The sequence below is a fragment of the Apaloderma vittatum genome, unplaced genomic scaffold (assembly GCF_000703405.1).
Source record: "Apaloderma vittatum isolate BGI_N311 unplaced genomic scaffold, ASM70340v1 scaffold22795, whole genome shotgun sequence".
NCBI lineage: Eukaryota > Metazoa > Chordata > Aves > Trogoniformes > Trogonidae > Apaloderma > Apaloderma vittatum.
Genome location: NW_009716856.1, coordinates 28429 through 53925, shown reverse-complemented (window position 1 = coordinate 53925; position 25497 = coordinate 28429). Strand labels below are relative to the sequence as shown.

At 41.1% G+C, this 25497-nt stretch overlaps 1 protein-coding gene across 1 annotated transcript in view; it reads right to left on the bottom strand.

The window, feature by feature from the left end:
* Window positions 1-8893: 8893 nt before the first annotated feature.
* LOC104274154 (protein phosphatase 1 regulatory subunit 1C-like) overlaps window positions 8894-25497 on the bottom strand; it is a 28870-nt gene continuing 12266 nt past the window's right edge. The window contains exon 3 of the mRNA XM_009869697.1: window positions 8894-8982. Coding sequence (XP_009867999.1) covers window positions 8894-8982 — 89 coding nt within the window. The remainder of the gene's footprint in view (window positions 8983-25497) is intronic.

Genomic DNA, 25497 nt, shown 5'->3' with positions numbered 1-25497 from the left:
AAAAAGTGCATTGAAATTGTTTTGTGTATCTGGTCCAGGGCTTGTATTTAGCATGGACAAATTTCTGTACAGTGCAGTTAACGAATGAAATGTTAACAAACGAAATTGTATCATATATGTTATAACGCAATCGATATTTTTTGCTAAAATAAGAATTTATATACTCCCTGCTAGTGTTTGAGCAAATTGTTAGTAGCCTGGACCACTTTGTGCACCTTTGCATCCTTTTTGGGAATGTTGGACTTTTTTTTTTTCCTTTATAATAAAATGTAAACCATCTTATGGCTTCTTATTGTCATTATGACAAGAGAAGAAACATAATGGTCATATCAGACTTTTTTTTCAGTTGTAAATTGCCACATGCTGTGGCAGTCGAAATTCTTCTTGTGTAAGACCTGAGAACTTGGGACCTTATTTCAGATATGTTAAATGTCTGCAGTTCACACCAAATTTGAAAAGAATGAAAGGTGACTGATATCTTTAAAAACTAAGCTAGTTAGGTATTTGTTTGTTACAGAGTGTTCTTCAGCATTGTAATTTATGATTCACTGAAACTGAAAGTCTGGAGCAATCAGATTTTCACCATAGTTGAATTTTTTTTATTTTTTATTTTTCCCTACGACTCTATCCCCTCATGATTTATATACTCTGCAAGAATATTCTCCTGGACATAAAAGCAGGAATCATAATAGATTCTGCAGAGTCCTCGGAGAATCCCATGGGGCTCTCAGTGTCCTGTTGTTAGATTCAGCACCAGGAGCTCCCACTGCAGAAGCTAGAAGGAGCTCCTGATCTCACAGGAGAACTCGTTCATTAGTATAGAAATGTGGTTTCTGTATAGATAATCCTATTTGCTCATTTGTATTCAGTTTTAATCACTGTGGTAGATGTTCCTGAAATACAAGAGGAGTCCTTAGATTTTCTTTAATGCTCCCTCTTCCTTTGTTCTTAGCAATGTTTTACCAAGCCGTGACCCAAAGCTTACTGTGTTGTCTGGATGAGGAAAAATTTTCTTTGGTGGAGAAGACCAATACAGCCAACATGTGTTAGTTAAGGCTTTGACCTTGGGTGAAGTTCACGTTCAGGTGGCAGAAAGGCTTCTTGAGAGGGCCTCTCCTTGACCAATCATTTTATCCCTGAAACCTGTAAGGCTGCACTACCAAAACACTGCATGGGGCCATAAGGAATGGTGTTTGTATATGCATCTCTCCCACAGCATTATGGGCATGTACCACTGCATTGAGCACATTGAGGAGCTGTAGCTGTAGTTTAGCCCTCAAGAGTTTTATTTTGTATTTTTATCTTGAGATATCTGACAGATATATTATGTAATACTGTTATGGGTTATGATCTAGCCAGTATTTTTTTATTTAATTTTCAACAAAGCAATCTAAAACTGTGTGTTCTTATTCTGCTGTATTTGTCCGTACTTCTTATGATGATATTCCCAAATAAATTTGATTTGAGGGCAAGGATTGTGAAGCTTCTGAGTGTTAAGTTACAAATTTGCTTTCCTGAAGGATATTTACTCATTTACGCATGGTTATCTTTGGAAGGTGACAGAGCCCAACTGGTTGTTCCCAGTCCTTTCACGCACTTCTGACTCCACACTTTTTCCATAACTGTGCTGCTTTGCCAGACAAGCTCCTTCGCATCCTCACAGCACTCAAAATCAATTTCTTTAAGCGAGCCTTGCCTTCTTAGCCTTTACTGCTAAAGTAGCCCTCACATGAAGAAAACAATAACCAACAGTACATTTTTTTACTCCAAAAAATTCTTACTGGGAGTTGGTATTGATGGGGTCACTGGGATTGTTTGTGTTTGCACCAATTCTTTGGGAAGGTTATGACTTTCAGAGGTACCTGCATGGTGTGATGTAAATTTAATCATCCAAGTTCAGTGGAGCAGAGAGTAAACAGGAGCCTTCCGACTCAGATTGGAAATGAGTGGAGAGCCCCATTGACCTAGATGTGTATCAAATCCTAACAAGGTACGTGATGGAAATAAATTGAGTGCTTTATCACAGTCTTTGCAGTTCATTTTTCCCAGATGCTATGCGAGCTACATGTGCAAAGGATCTTCTGCTGCTGTATAGATGCCAGAAGCCAGATCAGCTGCTACTGTGACCAGAATAACTTCAAATTAACAAATAAATCAAGATCCTCAGTGGTAAGTGCCTAAAATATAAATTTTAACAGTCTATACAGTTCTTAAATGAGGAGAAAAATATAAGTGCGACTAGCATTGTTCCACAGCAACTTAAAGAGATTCATACTTAGTAATTTATCAAAGATTTGTCTGAGGTGCGTGCACCCACTTTTAAATAATTCTTTGAAAAATCACATCCTTGAAAACTGTTGTGGAAAAATTAGTGGAAATGGTGTGTAATACCATGAGGAAAAGAAAGTGTCCTCGGTCAAACACACTATGCAAACATTTAGGCCACTTTCCTGGGATAATTTTACTTTACTGGTCATTTAATTATTTAGTGCGTCTCCAGACATCCCTTTTCCATGTCCCAGGGCAAACATTCAGAGGTTTTATCAAACTGTGACTGTCTAAGTAGTCCCCTGGGAGCAAAGAAGCAAATCATAACCACAAAGATAAATGTGAAAATCTGTTATTAAAACCAGGATTTTAACTGTTTGGGTCTGAACTTTGCTGCAAAACACTTCTCATGTCCTTTGTTTATAACTCTTTTGTGAAGAACTTTCTATTAGCTGAGCTTAGTTAGATAATATCTTAACGAAATATGCTTTTCTAAGAAATTACATATTAATTTTAAAGCGCATGAGTTTTATGCATTTGTATGCATATACATATGCAATTCATGCATTTGTATGCATTCTGTATAGATCATTACAAGCCTGAAGTAATATAAAATTACACATAAATAAGGTGGTCAAAATCAAAATAGCAGGTAAATCTGGGCTTTGAGTTTCAACATGGTTAAGAAGAATTTTTTAAGCAGAATTTTTTCACTTTTGTTTGGACTATTGTTATGAAGCTCTCTCATCATCACATAGGTACGAGTGCTGATGCTTTTAGAAGCAACACTCCTGAATCTGCAAGAAGGACTTTCATTAGAGTCAGACTTGTATGATAATACTGTGAAAAAGCATCAAATGACGTGGAAGTATTTGCTATTTATTTCTATAAAGCCTGATATGATTATCTTCATCCAAACTCAAAGTGCCAAAGGATCAAATTCACTTATGATGCAATTCCATGAAAGCTGAGAGAGCTGATGTCATTATACCAGGAATTAATTTGATAGTAATTGGTTGTTCCTTCCCCTTCCCCTTCCCCTTCCCTCTGTGTTTGGCTGGTTTACTGATTGTTTTCTGCAGTGGAGAGGACCTAATGTCTCTATACAAAGCACTGCTCAACTTTGCTACCGTGAATTCTTTTATTTTTTTGAGATCCCTCTCCTTTGGGAGTGAACTGTATTTTTCTTACCTTAATTGCTTGAGGTAGTTTAGTAGTTCACAACTGGAAAGAATAGCAGCATATTTCTGTCAAGCCTTTTAATATGATGCACGATGCATCTTTGTTTTAGCATTCCTGTCAGAGAAAGAACCCTATTCTGTTAGTCACAAGGTGGTTTGGGGTGGAGCAGAATTGTGACTGTGGGCAGAATAGTTCTGGGGTGCACATGTGTGCTCTCAAGTAAATAGTAGGTACAGGAGCAGAGCTACAGAATTGGTATTTCCAGTAAATTAGGGAATAAAAATGACATGAGCAATTTAAATATTATTTATAATTGACCTTCAAGGCTGTTTTTAATATTCAATCTGCTGAGTGTTTAAAAAAGCAATTAAAAGTCCCATATAATGTTAAAACCCTTGATAAATGTAATAAACAAATGACATATTCAAAAGAGAGAATCTATGTCCCATTAGGAGAGAAAAGGAAAGATGAGAGCAACATATGGCAGTATAATTAGCATGATTAGAGAAGCACATCACCAGAATTTATGCTGCAGGGAAAATGTAATAAGAAACCAACACACTTTCCTCACTGCCTTGAAAACTGCAAATATCGCTCTCTGAAAAGAAGAAGATGCAGAAAAGCTCTCTGGCATTTAAAGCTGTAACTTGCTCTTCTGTCATTATTAAAGATGTACACAGCCATCTGCAAACCATTTATTTTTTTGCAGAGTTCACATTGTCCCATTGCTTTGATTAATAAGGAGCAATATTACACCTCAGCTGCTTTTCAGAAAGATGCTATTTTGGAAACCTAATTAATACTCGTTCCACAGTTCGCTTGAGGTGTTCGTTAGTGCCAGATACTGAGTTCTTATTTGTTTCTCATTATGTGGAGAGTATTGCTTCTCAATGCCAACGTTTTTGTTTTGCATTTTGGAATAACCTTTCGACACTCCAGCTTCCCACAACACCCTCTTCAGAAGAGCTAATAACACCTGTCATCCTTATTTTAACATGCCTGTTACGTGTGTTGAAGACAATGTGGGCTATTTATATAGATAGACTATCCTGATGCATGCCAAATATTCCTGCCATTTTCTGAACAGTTGGGCCAGAGAGAAAAGCAGAATTTAGAAACTTGGCAATGCAACTCAATTCTCAGCTTACCACTAAGGGTCAGTATATACTAAGCAAGTGAATCATTGCACAGTTGAGATGGAGTATGTTTGGCCTAGCAGTAGTACAAAATATTTCTGCTGCCCTAAAAAGCCCAGGTTGTTTAATAAAGAAAAAACCCCACCAACCAACCAACCCCCCCTCCCAAACCCTGTAGCAGAAATATAGACATTGAACTTCTACAAACTTCATCAGCCAACGTTGCTGTAACTGGAGATTAGTAGCATCTTTTACCAAGTGGCCTGAAGTTTAGGAGAGAGGGCACAAATATCTTGATTGAGACTTGCCCAAAGTGCTGCTGCTCTCACTGGAGGATAAAGGAGAGAATACAGCAAAGCGTGGGAGGCGTTTAGCATCCACTTTGTTGCCAAGTGTAACGCTCTGCATGAAAAGGTCGAATGAAATTGCACGTGTCAGGAACCAGCAGAAAAACTGAAACTTGTAATGCACCGTTGCACTGAGCTGCTAAGGGACGGGAAGGGAAGGGAAGGGAAGGGAAGGGGAGGGGATAAAGGAAAGGAAAAAGGAAAGTAAAACGGAAAGGACTACTTGTTTTTGCCCCTGGAGAATAAACAACATATACTGTCTTGTAAGTCAAACAGGGATTTTTTCAAAATAACTTGTTAGCACAATGTCTTTATAAATCTCTCTGAAGGGAAGAACTTTCCCTTCTTTGGAACAATAAGTGTAACGTAAGAAAAAGAAACAAGACTGTAAAACACAATAACTAATCACCTTTAAACCACTGTACATTATTGAATTAAGGGATACTGGGAAAAGACTGAGATCAGTCCAAGAAGGCAGCTTCCTTTCAATTCTGCGAATAACATTTCCTTCAATAGCTTGAAAGCAAGAACAACAGCTTAATGTGTCCCAGCATGGAAAGGTGGTAGATTTAAGAATATGGATGGAGGAAGGGGAAAAAGGTACAAATCAGATTTGCTTATGAAGAAAGGAATATGTAGGAAATGGACTAAAGCAATCCATCTCTAAAAGTCCTGCTCACACCAGACTTGTAAGATCCCCCAACAGGAGCAGGCGTTGGGGGAGAGGAGACCACTCAAACAGGGAACGTGTTGCAATTTTCCTTTACAGTGTTTTCATGTTGACATTTTCTTTGAGATACTTGGTGTTCACTAATTTTTTCTCTACTGTCATTAATGGATCTTTTTCTGTGTGTTAATCTGTGCTTTTGATAGGACAAAGGAAAATGGGTTTAAGTTGAAGGAGAATAGATTTAGATTGGACCTTAGGAAGAAATTCTTCAGTCTGAGGGCGGCAAGACTTTGGAATAAATTGCCCAGAGATGTTGTGGCTGCCCCCTTCCTGGAGGTGTTCAAGGCCAAGTTGGATGGAGCCTTGAGTATCATGATCTAGTTGAGAGGCATCCCTGCCCATGACAGAGAGGTTGGATTAGATGATATCTAAGGTCCCTTCCAGCCTAGGCCTTCTATGATTCTATGATTCTATGATAAAACGTGTTGGGCAACAGTGATTGACCACTGACTCCCCCCAAAGATCTATATCGTTCAAGTGTAGTGTACCTATGTGGAGCTCACCATGCTGTGAGATGACCAGAGCTTTCAATTGCATGCCAAAGCATATGAGAGACTCTCCAAGGCTGCTGTTTTTAAATGTCAGAGGCTGTGCCAAGCCCCAGAAAAGACCTAGTTTAGTAAGCAGACTCCCTTTCCTGCCCTTCCTTTCACCCAGGTTCTTGTGTCATGGAGTTCTCTGACAATCAACTGTGGTGCTTCAGCTCTGCTTTCATGACAAGTACTTTTTTTCTGGATTCTGCTGTTTTACTGATTCTTTCCTTAGAACTCCACTTACTGTATGCCTCATAAGTGGGAGATCAGACAAACAGGGCCTGCTTGTCTTTTTAAGCTAAAAATATCTGAAGAAAAATGTGCATCGCAACTTTGTCTTCCACATGAGGTCACAGCAGCCAATGATGTCAGGGTGGATCTATAGTAAAATGTCTGCAACAAGTCCTGTCCCTTTGCCGGAAAGGAAGAGTCTATTCCTGTGCTCAGACATGCTGCTTGCATAACCTTGGGTCAAGAAGGAGAGAAAGAAACAGGCTCTTAAAATGATAAAACACAGCTGGAATATTTAGAGATGGGGAGATGATAAGACCTGGATTTAGAAATGCGTCTAAATACTGGTATGGCTATCCAAGGCTTCTACCAGACACTGATACTTCAACCAGATAACAGCTGTAAAACAGAACTGTTATCCTCTTGTTGCTACAGTAACAATCCTGGAAACACTCAGATCTAGTTCAAACTAAATCTATTATTTTTTATTTTTCCCTGTTATTTATAAAGTGTAATCATCCTCAAGTCCAACAGTCATCCTGAAACAGGACATTCAGTGATGAGTTCTCCAAGCTCTTACCAGGTGTTTTGTGTTGCCTTTGAAATGTTGAGATCCCAAAATGTTCAATACCTTGTCTTGCTATCAAGTGTTATAAATCACGTGCATTTTTTCATTTGCCTGTAAGTCCTAGACAGTCCTCATCTGAAGCCTGTGGGTACTAATCACCAGCAAACAAAAAGCCATTAATACCAAAAGCACTTTATTAGCAACCCAGATAGATGGTGTGAGATTAAACACTGGTGACTTTTACAACTGAGAGTACCTGGCAACTATGTGAAGAGCCTGATGCTCTGTGAAAGCAAGGTTGTGGCAAAGTTGGGACCAGAGCTCAGCTCTTCTTTCTACTATTCCAATCTTAATTTGGGGCTATTCAAGTGGTTTCTGAAGGGTCACTTGCTTCTTTTTGTTGTTCGTGACATAAAAAACCCCTCGGTCCCCTAAGGCCTGTAGGTGCTTCTGTACAACAGAAGTCCTTCTTGCATACCCATGCTGAGCTGGAGTCACGGATCCTGTTTGCAGTGTTTCTACAGAAAATGGCAACAGAGGGGACAGGTACAGATGGAGGGCAAAAAGATGGCTCACAAATATAAAGAAGCACTTGTTAACAGATCCTGTTCTCAGCAAGTCTTCGTAGAAGGCCTCGGATTGAGAGTGAAATCATCATGCAAGGCATAGACAAAAGGCTCTATGTTTTCATACACTTCAACTCTTTTTTTTTTCTTTCTCTTTTTCTTTTTTTTTTTGTGCTAGCTCAGCCCTTTAGAAGAGACTTAAAGCTGTGGAAAGTAGAACTGGGGTAAAATGTTATATCAAAGGCAAACAGCTAATGCAAATCAGCAGTGAATTGACTTGAAATTGACCATTGATCAAGCATGACTTTGAGGAAACATAGTTTTCTTTCTCCACCTTATTTCATTTTATGCCATAGAATTTGCATAGTCTGACTGATGAAAATGTTGTTATGAACCATGCCAAACTTAAACTAAAAACACTAGGGCTCGGACAAGTGCTAGATCACCATACCTTGATGTGCTACCTTTTACTGGCTGAGACTGTGACAAACGCAGCGTAGCCTGGCTTTCATTCTCAGTAAAGGCTATACCTTCCGCTTGCTGCAGGTGATGGAGGTCACTTTTGGCATTTCCCATGGCTTGGCTGCTGCATGAGACTGTTCACAGGTCTCACACTCTCCTTGTATTTCCTCTAACTCCCAAACTGAGAGTTTCTCTAATGCCTCCAGATAACAATGATCTTGTGTAAAGAGAAATCTGTTTGGCTGATGTGACTAGGCAGTCTCAGACCAAAAGCAAGACAGAGATTTTAAGCATTGCGTGTTGAGGGAACACGGGGAAGAGTGTCTTTGGGTCCCTCTCTAGACTAAGAGTCGCTTCTGCTTGCTTTGTTTCTGTCTAGATTACTGCAAGTAACTCTACCTAACTGTGGTAAATCTGCCCTTAACTAAAAAGATCGTTTTACACAAATGTTTAGCTGCACGCTAGACAAATCCACTATACAATGTACAATCTTGTCTAAATGAACATATTTATTTTGTAGCTTTTAAATCAGTTTTATTTACAACAGGCCTTAGAGTACAGCTCACACACAGTAGTTAAGCTCTGGCAGTACTGATGTCAGGTCACTAACGCATTTGCAAATTACATCTCTAAGTCATAGAAAATGAAAGAATAAATGACTCTACAATAACTGTAGTATCTTCAGGTGTAAGTACCACAGAACACGTTTGCAGGTGGCTGTACAACCCAGCTGAGGGTGCTCCCAAGGGTGCCCCGGTGCTGCCGGCACGCCGGTGCAGGGACAGAAGCGGCGGTGGCTGGTCTGATGCACCCGCAGCTGCACAGCTCAGTTACTCTCCATGACGGGGTTCCGAGGCCGCTCCGTGCTGTTTAATGGCCCCAATCCTCTTCCCTTTCACTAACTCCCTCTTCTTCCTCTGGAAACGATGAATCACTCTGGCTCTTCAGATGTTTAATCCCTGAAGATATAGAAGTCGTAGTTAAAGTTGTGTTATTTTGTGTTGGACTTTTTTTTTTCCCTGAAGGAAGAAACAAACAAAACACCAAACTAATGGCAAGTTCTTTATGCCCATACTGACTCAGTTTTTTACAGACTTCTTAATTCAAACAGTACTAGGATGTATTTCCAACAGAAACGCTATCTTTCTTGAATATAGGCTCTTAGGAAATTTGTCACGTTTAAAAAGTGCTGAAAAGACCCCTTGGAGAACAGAACAGTATTTGCTTTTCTTTTTCCCTTGATAATCCTTGGTCAGATTAGTGTGGCCCACTTCAAGCAAGTTAAAAGTCTTTAAGGCTCAGGCATGGGAATTATTCTACCAGAATTTTGACTTGAATCTCTTTCTGAGACTGACTTGCTGAAGGTCATTGCTCACAAGGATCCAGTGCCCCACGATCACAACTTCCAACGGGCACCAGAGATGTTCTCCAGCATGTGACCCGTAGTCTACACATGACCTGCAGATCTATCCTGGTGCAGAGAGAGCATTGCAGCTGACACACGGGGAACTACTGGTGTCCAAGCCTTGACAAGACGTAATAATTTCTCACATGCTGACCTCCAAACAGCTTGGGGCTGGATGAAAAAGGTAAATACCCATCACAAGATATTTGGAAGTTTAGGTTTGAAGAAAGTTGTGGAGTTACTGCTTCTAGCTGGTTTCAGCCAGTAAACAAAGTAGGCTCTATGAAAACTAATCACATTGCAAAATTTGTTTTCGCTGTCGAATGTTCAGTACAAGCAAGCAAGCCTCAATGAATGGGCCTCATCCCGTTTTCTCAGCTCCACCTGGGTGAGATATAAGAATTCAAGCTAAAAATGGAGGTATAATCAAGCTAAAAAGATGACAGAGAGGAGAGTCCAGAGATGAAGGCTTGTTATTTTCAAAAAAATTCTAAACAACAAGTGCATAAGATTTGTTTCTGGCTCCCCTAATTTTTGAAAAAACAACAATCCACTGTGCCTGAATTGGGTTTTCTGGTGCCATTACTGCCATAGCATGGAAACACTTTTGGTTTCATATGTACTTCTACTCACCATTTCCAATTGTCAGGAAAAGAATCTTCCCTTAATCATCAGCTCCTCTGCTTGTTGAGGAGAAGTTGCAACCCAGCCACTTTAGATAACTACAGCTGGCCAGTCAAACCTCCACTGTCATAGCACTTACAGAGCAACAATTTTCAAAGAGGAGTCCTCCCTTAAAGCATACAGGGCAAGATCCAGACTACCTCAGATTGTGAGTAAAAGGAATTGATGATGTATGTACGAGAGTCATGGCCCATCTAACAGCTACTATTCAGCGCTTCAGAGAGTAATTGATACTAGCCAGAATCCGTCATTTTTTATGGAGCTTTTAAAAAGATGAAAAAGGGAAAGTTATGGACTGTGAATAAGGTATGTGCTATAAAGTTAGTATGATGAATCTTCTGGGAGTGGTATTTTTGGTAGGAGCGAAGGCTTTTAGGTATATGCTATAAAGTTAGTATGATGAATCTTCTGGGAGTGGTATTTTTTGTAGGAGTGAAGGCTTCTGGCTATGTGGTTTAATTGCAATATTCAACATGAAAATTGCAGAAAATGGAGAGAAATTGCATCAATGAGCATTAGCCATTGATGTTCATGTAGCAGACAACTATCAGTCTTATTCAATGATTTTTCATAACCTCTGTTCTACAGCCTGCCTTCACGTCTGCCAGTCATTTAATACCACGATGTCATATGGAAATAAAGACTCACAGGATTTCCTCCATTGACCAGTAAGTGCACAAGACTTTATGTCATTAGTCATAAGCCCCAAGATGTTCTGACAACATCAGGCTGTCAGAGTTAACTGACCCTATGTGTGGCATTCTGAAATAAGATCGTGAGCTACACAATGAAATAAGTTAGTGTGCATCGATGTACATGATGAAATTCCTGTCAGTAGCGTATGAACACGTATAGAAAAGGCTGGTGGCTCCGCTGAAAAGACACATTTCATGCACAAAGCATCAGACTTTTACTGTGCAAAAGAAAAACTCTGGGGTAATAAATATGCTTTGTTAAGTTATAACAATCATACACTTAGATTAAAAGCGTATCTAGACACATAACATTGCAGTGGCCCGCAGTGGCTGCTGAGGGTGGTCAGAAGGCACTGGGGCAGGGCCTGCCCAGGAGCACACTTGCACGTTCACCCACGGCTTCTGGTCAGCTAAATTCCAGAAAATTCCAGAGAACAGGCCACGTCTCTGAGGATCACTTCAGCAGGGTAACGCTGATCGTGTGCCCTGCCCTTATCAATACGAAAAAAATGGTAAGCAGCTAGCGGGATGGAGCTCTGTCCACAGAGATTTTTTTTTCTAAGTTGGACCTATTCGTACCCGGTACCTTTGTTTAGCAATATCTAAACCGTTTGCTGTAAAGTTACATTCACATAGACACAGCAAAAACTTATTAATCAGATCACCCCAACTGTTTTTACAACTGCTGCTATGGTAATGTTAATTTATTAGAAAGGGTATTTTCTTCTCATCTCTTCAGTCTTCATACACCAGTAACACGGTTCATGCCCTCATCTTTCTCAGCGATCATGAGGCACCAGAATGCTTTGTGGGGCTTGTTTCTATTCATCGACAAAGCACAGTAGTAAAGACGAGCAACAAATACAGATTCTATGATTTTACTCATAATAAAAAAAAAACCCAACAAAATACTAAAACAAAGCCAAGATATCTGGGATGAAATGTGGGTAATATTTTAGAAGACATTGTTTGTACATTCAGCGGATCTAAGTTAGCAACATCAAGTTACTGGTTCCACATAAGATACATGAGCTTCATAATATCAGTTGCAGGTAGGGAGCACTGTAAATGCTGATCTACAGAGTGACCTTGTCTCACCAATGTCCCTTGTTGCAGGCAGTGGGTAACTGAATTTGTGAGTTCCCTCACCCTCCTGAAGCACTGTGCCTGTGCCGTCCTGACACCATCCCGTTCCTCCCGCAGCTCTCCCCTGTAGTCGGGGTTCCTCTGTCCTGTGCCCTCTCCTTGCACCCCAAGGTGGCTCACAAGGTCCCAGCCATTCCCCTGACCCCACCGGTCCCTGGTCCCCACTACGCCTGACTTGACTGCTGCTCCGCAGCATCACACCCCAGCTGGGGCTTTGCTCTTCACCTGGCAGGTCTGACAGCAAAACCCCTTCCAGCCCAAGGGCTGTCCCTTCTCACCACTCCCTGGCCACCATGTCACACCCACAGCATGTCCAAACTCACTCTTATTCTGCCTTAAAACAAAGCCTGTTTGAACACTACCTCCTTCTTTCCTTCTTTCTTTTTACTTCCACTCCTCACCCCCCTGCATTTTATGCTTCTACAGCCAGAAGGACAAGAATTGCTTTCCTCAAAAGGCTCATATTTCACTGCAGGTAATTTAATCCAATTAATGCTGATGTAGAAACCCTTAATGCCAAGCCATATTAGGCAGTCATGTACTAATACACTTTGAACTGGTAATTCTTTATAGATGAAGTCACTGCCTCAAAGCATATTTCTAGATTACTTACAAATTATGAGTGCAAATGGGGCAACTTTCTGGCATTTTTGCAGTCATGTAATGACATCTACGCCATTTAATCAACAGCTGTTTTTTTGCTTTTCTCCATCTGACCAAAGCACCAGATTAGAAGGCTAAGCAGTGTCACAAGATATGAAATAACTAAGAATTCCTGAATTAAATGTCTCCCGGAAAAGAAATACATTTGTTTTGAGTAATTAAGGCAGCTCCCCATCTCAAGTAATTAAGGCAGCTTCCCATCCTATTTAACACTTTTATTTCAGCTTGCTTTGCTGCCCAAGGAACGGCATTGACATTTACCAAACTCGGGACTGAAGCCTGGTTGGCAATTTGAATTCCCTAAAGTTTGAAGGGTTAGTTAGTTTTATGATTTGGAGTTGATCCTCTCTCTATCAAAAACACATTTTCAGATTTTCAGAGAGCAGTGAAAGACAAAGCTGAGCCACAGACAAAGCAGCCGGATTTTCAGAGTTTCAGAACTCAAATCCCCTCAAATTATCAAGCAAACAAATCTGGCCAAAAAGGATAATGGCTGAATAAAAATGTCTACTTTATTCCAATTGTAAATGAAATATATTCTGATTCCCTCAGTTAAAATGAGAATATGAAATAAAAATCATGTATGCACTCCACTAAACAGGAAGAAACAACTTTTTATGGAACACTTTGGTTTGAATTTATGAGTCAAATATGCTTTGACTTCTCTAAAACTCCTTCCTCATCTTTTATTCTTTCCAACTAAAATGAAATTTAAAAACAACAGAAATAAGCAAAATTAATGTAACGGAAAACAGCATCCAGCACAGGTCTTTGGCTAAGTTGAATGCAGTGGGAGGCAGTTGTGAATGTGATAGAGCCCAGAAGAGCTGGCAAGTCTTCAGAGCAGACTCCTCCAAGCACAAGAGAGGCCCATAACGATACAGTGGATGAAAGTTAAGAGAGGTATAAATGAGAAATACAGAAAAAATACAGACCCACTATATAGGGGTGGCGTTAAGAGAACTCAATCTCGGCTTGAGTTGACATTGGTGGTTCCTGGAAGTGTTTCTTCCTTTACTTTCACAGCAAAAGAAAAACAAGGAAAATGTGGGCCATCAGGTGAGATGAGCAATCTAGACATGGACAGGACTGAGATGCTCAATACCTTCTTTGCCTTAGTCTGGACTGAGAAGGTCTCCCAGGCCTTTGTTCCCACAGATAAGGTCCAAGGAGAAGAGGAAAGGCTGAATCAGTGATCCTATAAGAAAACCTGACTTGGTTTGGGGAAACATACAAACTCTTAATTAGATTAGGTGACCCACTGTGATCTGTATGTACATATGTGTGACCCATACATACATATATGTGAACTGTATATGTTTGTATTTGTTCCCAGGTAGAAGGGATAAAAACAATGGTGTTTAGAAATTGCACTGGACTAAGTGCTACCATGTTTCCAAGATCAAGGAACATGGAGCATCTCTTGCATGTGACAGCTATACCTACAGACAAAATCTCACACTGTAATCACACCCCGGTTGTGGCCAATAGAAATATCAAGCAAAGAATGTAATTTCCTGAGAGGGTGTCAGAGGAGCAGGCTGTCATGCAGAGCAAGCCCTAGTGCCCCCACTGCCTGCTGAGGGTGCAGCTTTCCAACGGGGTTTCAGGGGCAGATCATTTGTCTCAGTCCCTCTCCACTGGCACATGGTGCCTGAGGACTGCTGACTGTCACTGCAGCTCAAAGAATACGCTCGCTGCTTGCAGGTGTAGCAGATTCAGAAGCTATACACTGCGATAAGAAAAACAAAGCCTATGCTCTCCTCCTACAAAAGAGATTGCTTTCTTGCTCAGTGAGGCATCGTACCATGGGAGTAAAACAGACTTTCAACACTTTGTAAGATGTTTTGCCAGATGTTTCCAGAAGCATTGGGTGCTCCGTGTGAGGAAATGTGCTCCCCTCTGCTGGTCAGTGCTACTGGGAGAGCACAGAGGCTCTGGGAGCTCCCCACTTTGTAAAGCACTGAGTGCTGCCTCCTCTTGCCATCTCCAGCAGAAGCTGAGGACCGTCAGAGCCCTCAGGAGAAGCTGCTTGGAAGAAACTTCCTTCTACAGGAGCTGAGCAATAATTAAAACTTCTCTCTGTGACTTTTATCAGTTCAACAGTTTAGAGCATAACCAGCCTCCATTCTCAGCATTTTCTGCTTCACAGAAGTTTAGAAAAAGCAGATTTAGCCATCTTCAAATATTCATTGTCAGGTGCATGCCAACTACACTGCCAGTTTTATTTAAATGTCAGAAATGCATATATTGCCTTTTCTTTGCCCTGTTTGGTGAAGGTATCAGAAACACAGCTGTCATTACACCCTGCACACACATTGGAAACACACCTCCTAGGTGCTTTGACCTTCTTGATAAAAATTTCACTTGTTTGGCAGGAAAAAAATAATTCCTAATGTATGCATTTTTTGTTTTAAACCGAACTGAAATACAGAAGGGTATGAATTCCATGCAAGCGCAGGACAGTGAACCACTAAGGAAAAAGCTATAGTTTCCCAGATGCCTGTTTTGATATTTTTCTTGTTTCCTTTTTGCATATGTGACCTGCTATCTCCCTCCCTCATCTGTACAATCAGTTCCTGAAACTTTTAATCCATTTTTTCTTAACTGGATGGCTTAGATAAGTGCTCCTTGCATAAATGTCAGAGTTCAGTGCTTAAGCTTTTGTTAGTAACCCGTTAAAAAGCATTAACCCCATCCTTAACCCTACTTTCCTCCCAAGCCTCTGTCTATGCTTTCTCCCTTGACCATCCACCTCACCAAACATTATTCTCACTGATTCCACCTTACCTGTTTCTGCCCACACACTATAGTCTCCACTTCCTGTGACCAAATTGCTCTCGGAGTCCGACTGAAAGCTTTCTGGTAAAAGTACCTAGTGAACTGCATCTTTCCAACTTGTTGGTGTCTTTGCCTCTGACACTTCTTGCCCTGGTTCTTCTTCCACTGTTTGTAATGCTTGCAATCCTCTGATGATTCTTTTCCCCTTGCTCCTGCCTCTGAGGATGGGTGGCAGAAGCTACACGTTTTCTTCTACTCTTACAGTACTCCTGATCTTTGGCAGTCTACTTCTCAAACACAAAAATAATAAGCAGCTTTTTCAAGGTTCTCATTGAAAGAATTTGTTCCTTCTGTTTAAATTAAAACTCTGGAGTGAATTTTTGGCAGAAGCTTGCGGCAGTCTAAAACATTATCTCAGAGTAGTCAAAATCAAGCTCCTGATCTGCAATCCTTTTGAAAAAGCTCTGTTCATTTACTATGGACAACAACGTCATTTTTTCCTGGCATTAAAGCTTACACATTTCTGATTTCCATTCTCCTCTGGATCACCATATTCAGTTTTCATCTTGCACATTTTCTTGCTTAATGTGTCCAGTATGGTCTTTATTATTTATCCAATGAGAACAGGCATGGAACTTCTTATCCTGGGATCTTCACTACTACTACATCTCCTTTTCTAAGCTTTACAATGTTCTTTTCCTCCTGCATTTGACAGTTGGCAGTTACCTGAATAATTTCCACAATCACCTCCTATGCCACCACTGAGCACCTCACTTTCCCTCCTGAGTTCTTTCCACTGATTCCCTCCAAGATACTTCAGACTAATGATGGCTATTCATACTTTCAAGGAAAATTAAATTTCTTCACATATTACGAGCACCGCCCGCTCTTGTTACAAATCACGAACATCTACTGCATCAGTGCTCCATTAGTCAGGCTTTTGAACGAGCATTCGTACCCTTTATCCCACATTGTACTGAATGCTGGAGAAATACAGCTATCAGCCTCCACGGTCACTTCTAAATCCTCCTCAAAATTCTTGGTTGCGGAATTTGAGAAACAACCTGAAACAGCATGGTTACCAGCATGTAGAGACAAAGACTGCTGCATTCCTCCATAACACTCTGCACCTGCTCCTGGTTTGATTGCTACACCCCAACTGAGAGCTTGCTGGTGCAACAAGTGGCTTCTGTTAATTGCTTAAACTAGTTTTAACTCAGCGTAGTCCTAGTGCCTGGTGTGGGTTCCTGGGTGCTATGTGAACTATAATACAGTATGACAAGAGTTGTGGCATATAGTGATCAGTGGGCGATTACTAAGTCTATACTAAGAAGCTAGACCACAACTGATATTTGTATGAAAACATAAAACATTTTACGTAACTTTCCTTTTATTTCTTCTTTCCCACCTACGGCAATGGCATCGGTTTGCCAATCTGGCAGCAATTATTTCATCTGCTGGTGCTCATGTTCCTAAATCATTCCACATCACCTGTGGCAGGAGCTTAGCCCTGGTTTCAAGCAGACCCAGCACAAAAGCAACAGCTCAGCCTCACTGAGAGCGGCAGTTCTGGTGTGTCCCAAGGCAGCCACTCTTTTTGGTGGACTCTGAGCCACTAGTGGTCCAAAGAACATCCATGAGTGATCTGTGACTTGAAAGCAATAAAATACACAGACCCAGATCTTGACAATTCCCATGTGTGTGAGTGAACAAACAGAACGAAACATGAGGGAGAGAAGACAAAATAAAAGTAAATGAATGTGGAAAATCTTGCTTTATAGATGTGGGCAGCTGTGGACAGTCTGCTTGATAAAACCTAGAGGTTTTCTGAAAGTTAGATTGTTTTTTGTTGAGGAAAAAATGAAAAAAACTGCTGCTCTGTGGAACTCTCTCAGAGGACTCTGAATGGTACTCATCCCTATAAGCTCACATTAACCAAGATTATATGGCAAAGTTAAACTAATCACTTGAAGCTTGATAACTGACATGCAGAGGTGTGCCCTTACTCCTCTGGTCAATGAGTCTGAACATAACTTGGTCACAAGGCTTGGTCCCACTCCTCCAAAAGTTAATGAGACTTTCTCTTCCTGTTTTCAAAGAAAGAAGAGTCAGTTTTTATAATTGATCTTAATTTCCAGTTTCACAAAAAATAACTTCAAATAGCTACCGTTTCTTTTCAATGAATGTATGCAAAATATTATAAATTAGTGTCGTATGTGGTTTTAAAGTTTGAGATGTGAGATAAAGTGACACAGAAAATTGGCACACTACATATTCTCAAACTTCTGTTTAGATTATCCAAGGAAAAGCAAAGTTTTGCTGTCACTCTGTCCTTTGCAGCTGATGGAGTCTTCAAAGACTAGCAGACATGGTAGACCTTCAATGTTTAGAATAAAAAGGAACTGAAGCACCAGTGTGGGAGTTTAAACTATGTTAACATTTTAACAAGCTACAACTTAGCAAGAAAATCTGGTGTACTACCTTATTTATACCGAAGCTCAGGCTGAGAAAAAGAAAAAAATTCTCTTGTCTCTGTTAGAATTATAAGGCCAAGATATTATTCAGTGATGCAATTTCATCTACTGGTGGTTTTTTTTTCTGATGCACATCCCTCACAACTACTGATTACTAAATCAAAACAAGTCATCTGAAGCATTGGCAAATATGAGAGATTTTTGTAGGTCACATATTTGATCTGGAGCAGACCAGATCATCAGCATATCTAGCAGGTCACCATATGGCCTCATAGATGTTTGTTAATGATCATTTGGAAACCAAGCAACAAGGACTGACTAATTTTCTAAATGTCTGGTGGTTGTTACTAACTCTTCTCTTAGCTCCAGCCATACAATACTCTGCCTTCATGGTGAACCTTTAAAATGACAAGTTTTGAGGCTCATTCTACTTTCTCCCACTCAAAAGACTCAGTGTTAAACTATCATAATGAAGACTATATGAGAGCAGCAAAATTCATGTTTGCAAGTGTCTGGCTGCTTTCCATTTTGTTCTCTCACGCAGCACTTTCCACTCCATTTTTCCCTCTCAGAAGTCACTTGAAGTGGCACTGGCTCCATAAGACTAGTGTGGAGGAGCTGCTTAGGCACAGAAAGGCTTTTGTTAGTGCTCCAAAGGCTGCCCAGAACATGCACTGGGGACGGAGGTCAGCCTCACTGTGGCTGAAGGGACTGCATCTCCCACTTACAGTAGCCAACATAGTAAACAGAGAGGCTTTTGTTGCCCCAGGCAACTTCTTCTAGTGCATAAACATCTCCTTTTGCTGCTTCCTTCCTTCCCTTGCTGGCCCTCAGGATGCAGCAGAGTTCAAATGAACAGCAGAAGCCCCTGCAGCCAGCTGAGTGGATGCCTCAGCCTGAAACACTCTCAGCCCAACACTAATTACCCTTTGGAAGGCCAGAAAACATTTCTTAGCTGATTCTGTGGAGGATGGCTCTTGGCCAAATACCTTAAAAAGAAGATGAGCAGGAAACCTGCAGAGATTATTTCCACCTTGGAAATGAAGCCAGAGAGTACTGCCAGGCTCTGCTCCTGCATGGCTCCATGTGCTGCTGTGCTGGGCAGCTGGGGGCTGCAACCAGGAAAGGATTAAAGTTTTCCAGCTGCTATTTTTCCATCCCAGTTTTACATAGTTCAGAGATAGGCTCAGAGCTGTTGATAAGTGTGCTTGAATTTAACCAAAGCAGGCAGATCTTCAAAGATGCCATGCTTTAATGTGTCCTGGGAAGCTCGTTAGATGGTTGGAATCCCCTGTCAGAAAGCAGCTGTCTGGAAGTCAGGCTTTACTGGGGAGTGTGTTTATTTGCTGGGATCGCTGAACGCTCACGTTTAACAGCAGTACCTCTGACAGCCAGGCAGTTGCCTGTCAAAATCACAGGGCTGGCAGAATTGTTCATTTATGTCCAAGGATTATTGTAATTCCAGCACAAAAAGGGCCACATTGTCAAACCTGAATCAGCTGCTCCGTAATAACAGAAGCCAAAGGCTCTGCTGTTGTCACAAAATATGTATTAGAACTCATTGGCCTTAAAAGTTTAAAAGCAGCATTTTCAAAGCATGACTTTCTTCAATTAAAACATCTTACATTTTCCTAGGTAATTTCTGTCATTCTTGTAACTCACCAGGTGCTGCTCCAGGCTGATTTAGGTTTCCAGCCTGAGACACTCTGTAGGCTGACTACCTTAAAATAAGCCATGAGCGAAGAAGCAAGAAACAGATGTTACAGCCAGAAAAATCACATTGGTCAAAACCTGGGAAAGCTGATGCTCGAGACAATGTGAAACAATGCTCAGTATTTCTGTTGCAGTTTATAAATCTACTTTTTGAGGAATGGACAAGACAAATGTTAGTTACATAGACTGCTATGTACAAAACGAAACGATGTTATCATCCTGCCTGCCTTAAGTAAATGAAGGGAAAGGTTACATATAATTAGATAGGTCTTAACTTTCTTAAGAAGTCTTAACTTGTGCATACTAAAATATATGCCATCATTCAACATAAGTTACTGTAGAATTAGGTTGAAGGGTGTGATTTATGCCAGAGATTCAATTATATAAAAATAATAGTCCTTTTCTAGCCTTAAGATCAATGAGCATTTACGAAAGTGATCCTTGTCTCTAGGCTCAAATGCTTTGTTCACAGCTGCTATTCCTTTTGCTGAGGATTCAACCTAGTTGGGATCTGATGTAGTTATGTTAGCCGTCATATGGAAACATACACTGTGACAGAATACTAGCTGGCGTGTGTGTGTGTGTGTGTGTGTGTAAATTACTTCTATATGAATGGCAATTTCCGTTAGGGTTTGTAAAAAACCTATTGGCCGGCAGAGATCTGTTTATGGTGAGGACAAACAAAGCAGTATTGCCTTTGCTGAAAATCCTGCAGGAGAGGCAGCATGTGGCGCCCTGGTTTTGGGTGCCAGAGCAAGGCAAACCCACCGCGAGTTGCTGCTCCGGCAGCGCGTGCCACAGGAGCAAAGTGAAAAAGGAAACAGCTACTTAACTGCCAACCTCTGAACAGTTAGGATAAAGTGTGGCATTTTCGCCTATGCTTTGCTTAGGGCAGTTTGCTTCCAAATCAAAAGAAATATGTGTTATAAACTCAATTTAATAAAGAAGGGAAATGAAATCTTACACAGCAAAATAGCCTATCAGTGAGTGGCAGAAGCGCTGATAACAATAACAACCATGTTTTCACTCCCCAGGCTGGCCCCTCCACAAACCCTTTTTGGAGAAGATAGTGTTATAGGTTCCCTTTAAAAATAACACCAAACATCAATATCAAAAATAAATGTTCATAAATAAAAGAGAATAGGCCTTTGTGAAGACAAGTATTTGCCTCACTGTAATTTTGGGTTGGGTTGTGTCTCTGGATGGCAAGGAAGGGTGCCTTTTTTAAGCCCAGGGACAACTGTAGACTTTAATCATGGAAATAGACTTTCATCCTGATGGGCTCTGCTTGTACTGCTCAGTCAAGCCTTTGCACTGCGGCACAGCTGCCTCTCACACCCCTGTGGGCAGGGAAGGTTTACTCAGAACGTTCCTCTGTAAAACTTGACTAACCTGTGTAAGAAGGAATAGGTTTATGTCTTAAATATGTATAGAATTGCTAATTATGAAAGGTAAGCTCAAAAAATGGTGTTTAAGGAATAAGGGGACATAGATACTTCTGCAATATAGAATACCGCAGCAGACTTGAGGAGATATGAGACAGGTAAGGCCCCATTCAGATTGGAGGTACCAGGTATTTGATGGCTGTGATTGGATTATCATGCAAGGACCAGTGGTTAAATTTAAGTCCTGTCACAGGTCAGATGTAGACAGAATCTGGGATCAGATTTCACCAAGATTTTAATTATAGTCCCTTTTGCTAAAATGCATAATTAGAAATGCTCATGCTTAGTTACGTGGGGGCAGGGCTGCCACAGCCTCACTAGTTTTGGCCACGCTGCCTGGCTCAATGCAGAATTATTTGTTAATCATTGAGGAGGTTTCGTTTTGGTTTTCAGTACAAAAATACATGATTTCCTCCTTGTTGTAATACTGATAAACCCTGTAAAAATGTAACACTGTCAAAGCCATGCTCGCTTTACCACTTCTTCCGAGGTCTTTATTTTCCTTGTGTCCTGGTCATTGCTGTGGCAGCATAAAATCTGTCCCTGTGGGATGTCCAGGGGCAGCCTGGTTGTAGCTAGGCACAGATGCCCACCTACCTTTAGGTAATATTGAACAGACGTGAATGTGATTCCTTCCACAATCAGCAGAGAGAGAGGTTTCCAGGGCTTGATTCTTCACTTGGCAGCCTATAACATGCCCAGGGTAATGCCATGCCTAAACTTGGTTTAAGCAGAATGGATTCAGGCCAGAGCATTTATTCAAATGACAGTAGCAGAGTTTGACAGCTGAATATTTGCACTTCCTTTGAGCCTTGCAATTTTCATTTGTCTGCGATTAGAGAAAACCCCTGAAATATATAAATTTTCTTTATGAGAAAAAAAAAAGGAAAAAAAACATTTCACCAAAATTAGCAGTAACAAAATTTAGTTTTGCCTGGTTTGTTAATCATAAAAATCTAGACTTGCTATAGCAAAATTAATTTTTTACCCAAGTTCAAAATACAAAGGAAATTAAGGTGGTTTTTTTGTGTGTTCAAAACCTTGCTGAAAATGCTTTATGAGACATTTTTATCTTCACAACTTCAGGAGCTATTTCCAAGCAGCTGCATTTCACTTTTCTTTAGGCATTCTTATCTGACTCCAACATTATTCAGCTGCTCGCTTTTTCCTGGACAACCGCACTGTGGCTGTATTTTTTTATATTGTGGCTGATGTGGGGACTTTTCCGAGGCTGTGAAGCCTAAACAGATGAGAAAAAGCTTACCATCACATCCTGAGAGGAGAGAATCCTTGACAGCAAAGGGGAGGCTGTACTGCTGAGAAGGAGAAGCTGAACACGATGGGATGAATTTAGCCCTGTGTGTAATGATTGAGCAGATTTTGCTGTTTCACAGCTTCCTCTGTCTCGCCTCCAGGCCTGGCAGTGTACTCTCAGCATTCTGTTTATATCCTGGATCTCTATTTCCTATTTTTCTTATTCTTTTTTGTTGTTGTTTTTGCTATTATTTCCTTGGTCTGGAGCAGGTACAGAGCAAAATTTGTTAAGGATAGAGTTAAATTTCTTGCTGAATACTCTGCAAAGCATGAGATTTTTAGGGTGCAAATGACAAGCTTTCCAGTGAGTTACACTTTTTAAAAACCAAGACAGGAGCAAAATCTTTGCAGCTCAGCCAAAAATTCAAGGCGTTTTCTCTGCCATTCTTCCATGTGCTTTCCGGCTTTCACTTTTAATTAATTCAGTCTGTTTGGTTTCTGTCAGAAGTCGATAAGCTTCTCCGTTAATTTGCTGATGAATCCCCTACTGAGTTACAATTATAATCTTCATTGTGATCTTTCTTACAATGACAAAGTAGATAAGATGTTGGCATCAGCATGGCCTGACATCAATAATATTGTAAATGTTGAAATAAGCTCTCCTTTTAAGTATTTTATAAACACCTTCAAAATTACAAAAACATTGTGATGATTAAACAAATGATTGATAGGTCAGTATTTACATTAAATTATCCCCATTGCAGTTGCTTCATGGGTGGCATATGAGTAGCAGGCTATTACCATTTTCTTTGAATTACAGGTACTGTCGCTGTAGTCCTCACATCCAAGCAGGAGCCCACCAGGAACAATGAGCCTCCTGTTTTCATCACCTCAGTGTCTGTGAGCAGCTGAGATCACCTCAGGCAGCTGGGATTCCTTTCAAAAGACTGAAGCTGAAGATAGTTTGAATATTTCCCCTTTTCCTCTGCAGCAGGGTTTTCATGCCACCCAAAGTAAAGTCTTATGATATGAGTTAGAAATAAAGTAATTTTAACTGCCTGGGAGCACCAGAGTATTTCTGGAAGATCAGAGCCAGTTGCTTTTCTGATTTCATTAACATCCCTTTGTGAGAGGTTTTAGTCATGTTAAGAGCTAATTTACATGGGGCTTGCAGCCTACCTTAGTCCTAACTTCTGATTTTGAGACATTTTCCTAAAACATGGTATTGCCCAGGCAAACTGACACTTGGAGATCTATCTTACAGGAGTAGACAACGTGCTGCCACAAAAAAAATAGGACACGCATTGGATTGAAAGGTGAAATTCTGATACAGGCAGCTGTGGAATGAAGCTTTTTCACTGTGCTTCTTGTCATTACCTTATTATGAAAGGTTTACATTTTGTAAATGGTAAGTAAAACTGCTATTGAATCACAGAATTGCTGAGACTGGAAGGTACATCCAGGGGTTGTCTAATCCAAACAGCTTCTCTGAACAGGCTCAGCTGAAGCAGGTTTTCCAGACAGATTTAGAGAATCTCGAAGGACGGAGACTCCGCTAGCTCTCTAGGCAACTCGTTCCACTGTTCTACCACTGTTACAGCAAAAAAAACCCAAACAAACCACAGTTCAACTTGAATTTCCTGTGTTTCAGTTTGTGCCAATTGACTTTTGTTCTCTCATTACACAGAAGCTCCTCAATCTCTCATTTTCTAGCACAGAGAAGTGTAGCCAAGGGAGTTGTGCCTATCATTAGTGTTCCATGAGACATAGCCGTATTTACACATAAAATTCATAGAACCACAGAATCATAGAATGGCCTAGGCTGGAAGGGACCTTGGAGATCATCTAGTCCAACCTCCCTGTTTTGGGCAGGGATGCCACCTCTCGACTAGACCTGGCAACATATGGGCACCTCTAGCCTGCAAAGTAACTGTGTAGAAGAGCCAGTGTGGATGGTAGATAGTTTTCTCTAATTTTCAGTATGGTTCCCAGTGTTCAACACAAGCTTTTCCAAAGAATCTGTGCTCCTAACTACTAAATGCATGCTGATAACCCAAGTCTTATAGGCTGCAGCTGAAAAACACACTAAAGGGTGCCAGGCAGCAGCTCTGGGCACTGACCTACTCTGGCTGCACCGACCAGCCGTTAGCCAGGCCCTCACTTTCATCTGTGCCAGCTAGCTCTCACCCAGAAAATTCCCAGCCTGGTTTAAGCACAGATGAGAGATCATTTCCATGGGGTATTTTGGATGACTCCCGTGATCTGGGAGCAGAAAAGCATCTGCAACATGGATATGAGCTGTGTGGAGCCAGCTGGCCTCAGGAGAGAAGCAAGCCCTTGTGCAGCCGTAGCTGTGGGACCTTATACTGCTGAGCATTTTGCAGCTTGAGTACCTACCTTGTTCTCCTAAAAAAATACACTCTTAGAACAAGAAAAGCATGTTTATATTCTCTCACAGATTTGTAGGTTTTTAATATGCCTGGAAGCATTGGTTTTGACCTTGTGTTCAGCCACAGCTCTTCAGAATGAGTAACTGTTACACTCTGCATAATCTCTCATCATTTCTACCTACTTAACTTTCTGATCAAGTCTGAGAGTATGGGATTGGACCAGATGATCTTTAAAGGCCCCTTCCAACCCTAACTATTCTATGACTCTAAATATTTCTGTGTGCTGAAATCTTCTCAGAAACACCAGGTTGCTCTGAAGGATCAGGGGGTCACACAAGCCCCTGTAGGTTTGTGCAGCCACTCGTGGGGGACTTGATATAAAAGCTGGAGAATAAACACCCTGGGGTCCTGCGGCACACAGTAACCTCCAAATACAAACCACAGGCTTATGTGTGGACCACCTTCAAACTAAGGTGGGACATCGAAGTGGGCGGTGAGGTGGCTTTGCCCTCCAGCCAAGCTGGCAGCCTGTCAGGGTCCTTGGCCCTGCGGAGCTGGGCTGCCTCAGCAGCAAAGCAGGAATAAACCAGCTGGTGCCATTTACCCACAGGCTGGGGATCCTGCTGGAAAGTCCACCCAGATATAGGCTGAAGTCTTCAACCCTGGAGAGACGGTTGGTGATCTGCTGGGTCCTGCAGCCACAGCAAGCAGGAAGGGGAGGAAGCAGGCACCTCTGTCTCTCCAGCCAGGGGCTGAACTGTGCTCAGTCACACATGCTGATCGGGGGGCAAGGGGTACTCTTCCCCTCCAAGCATCGAGGAAGA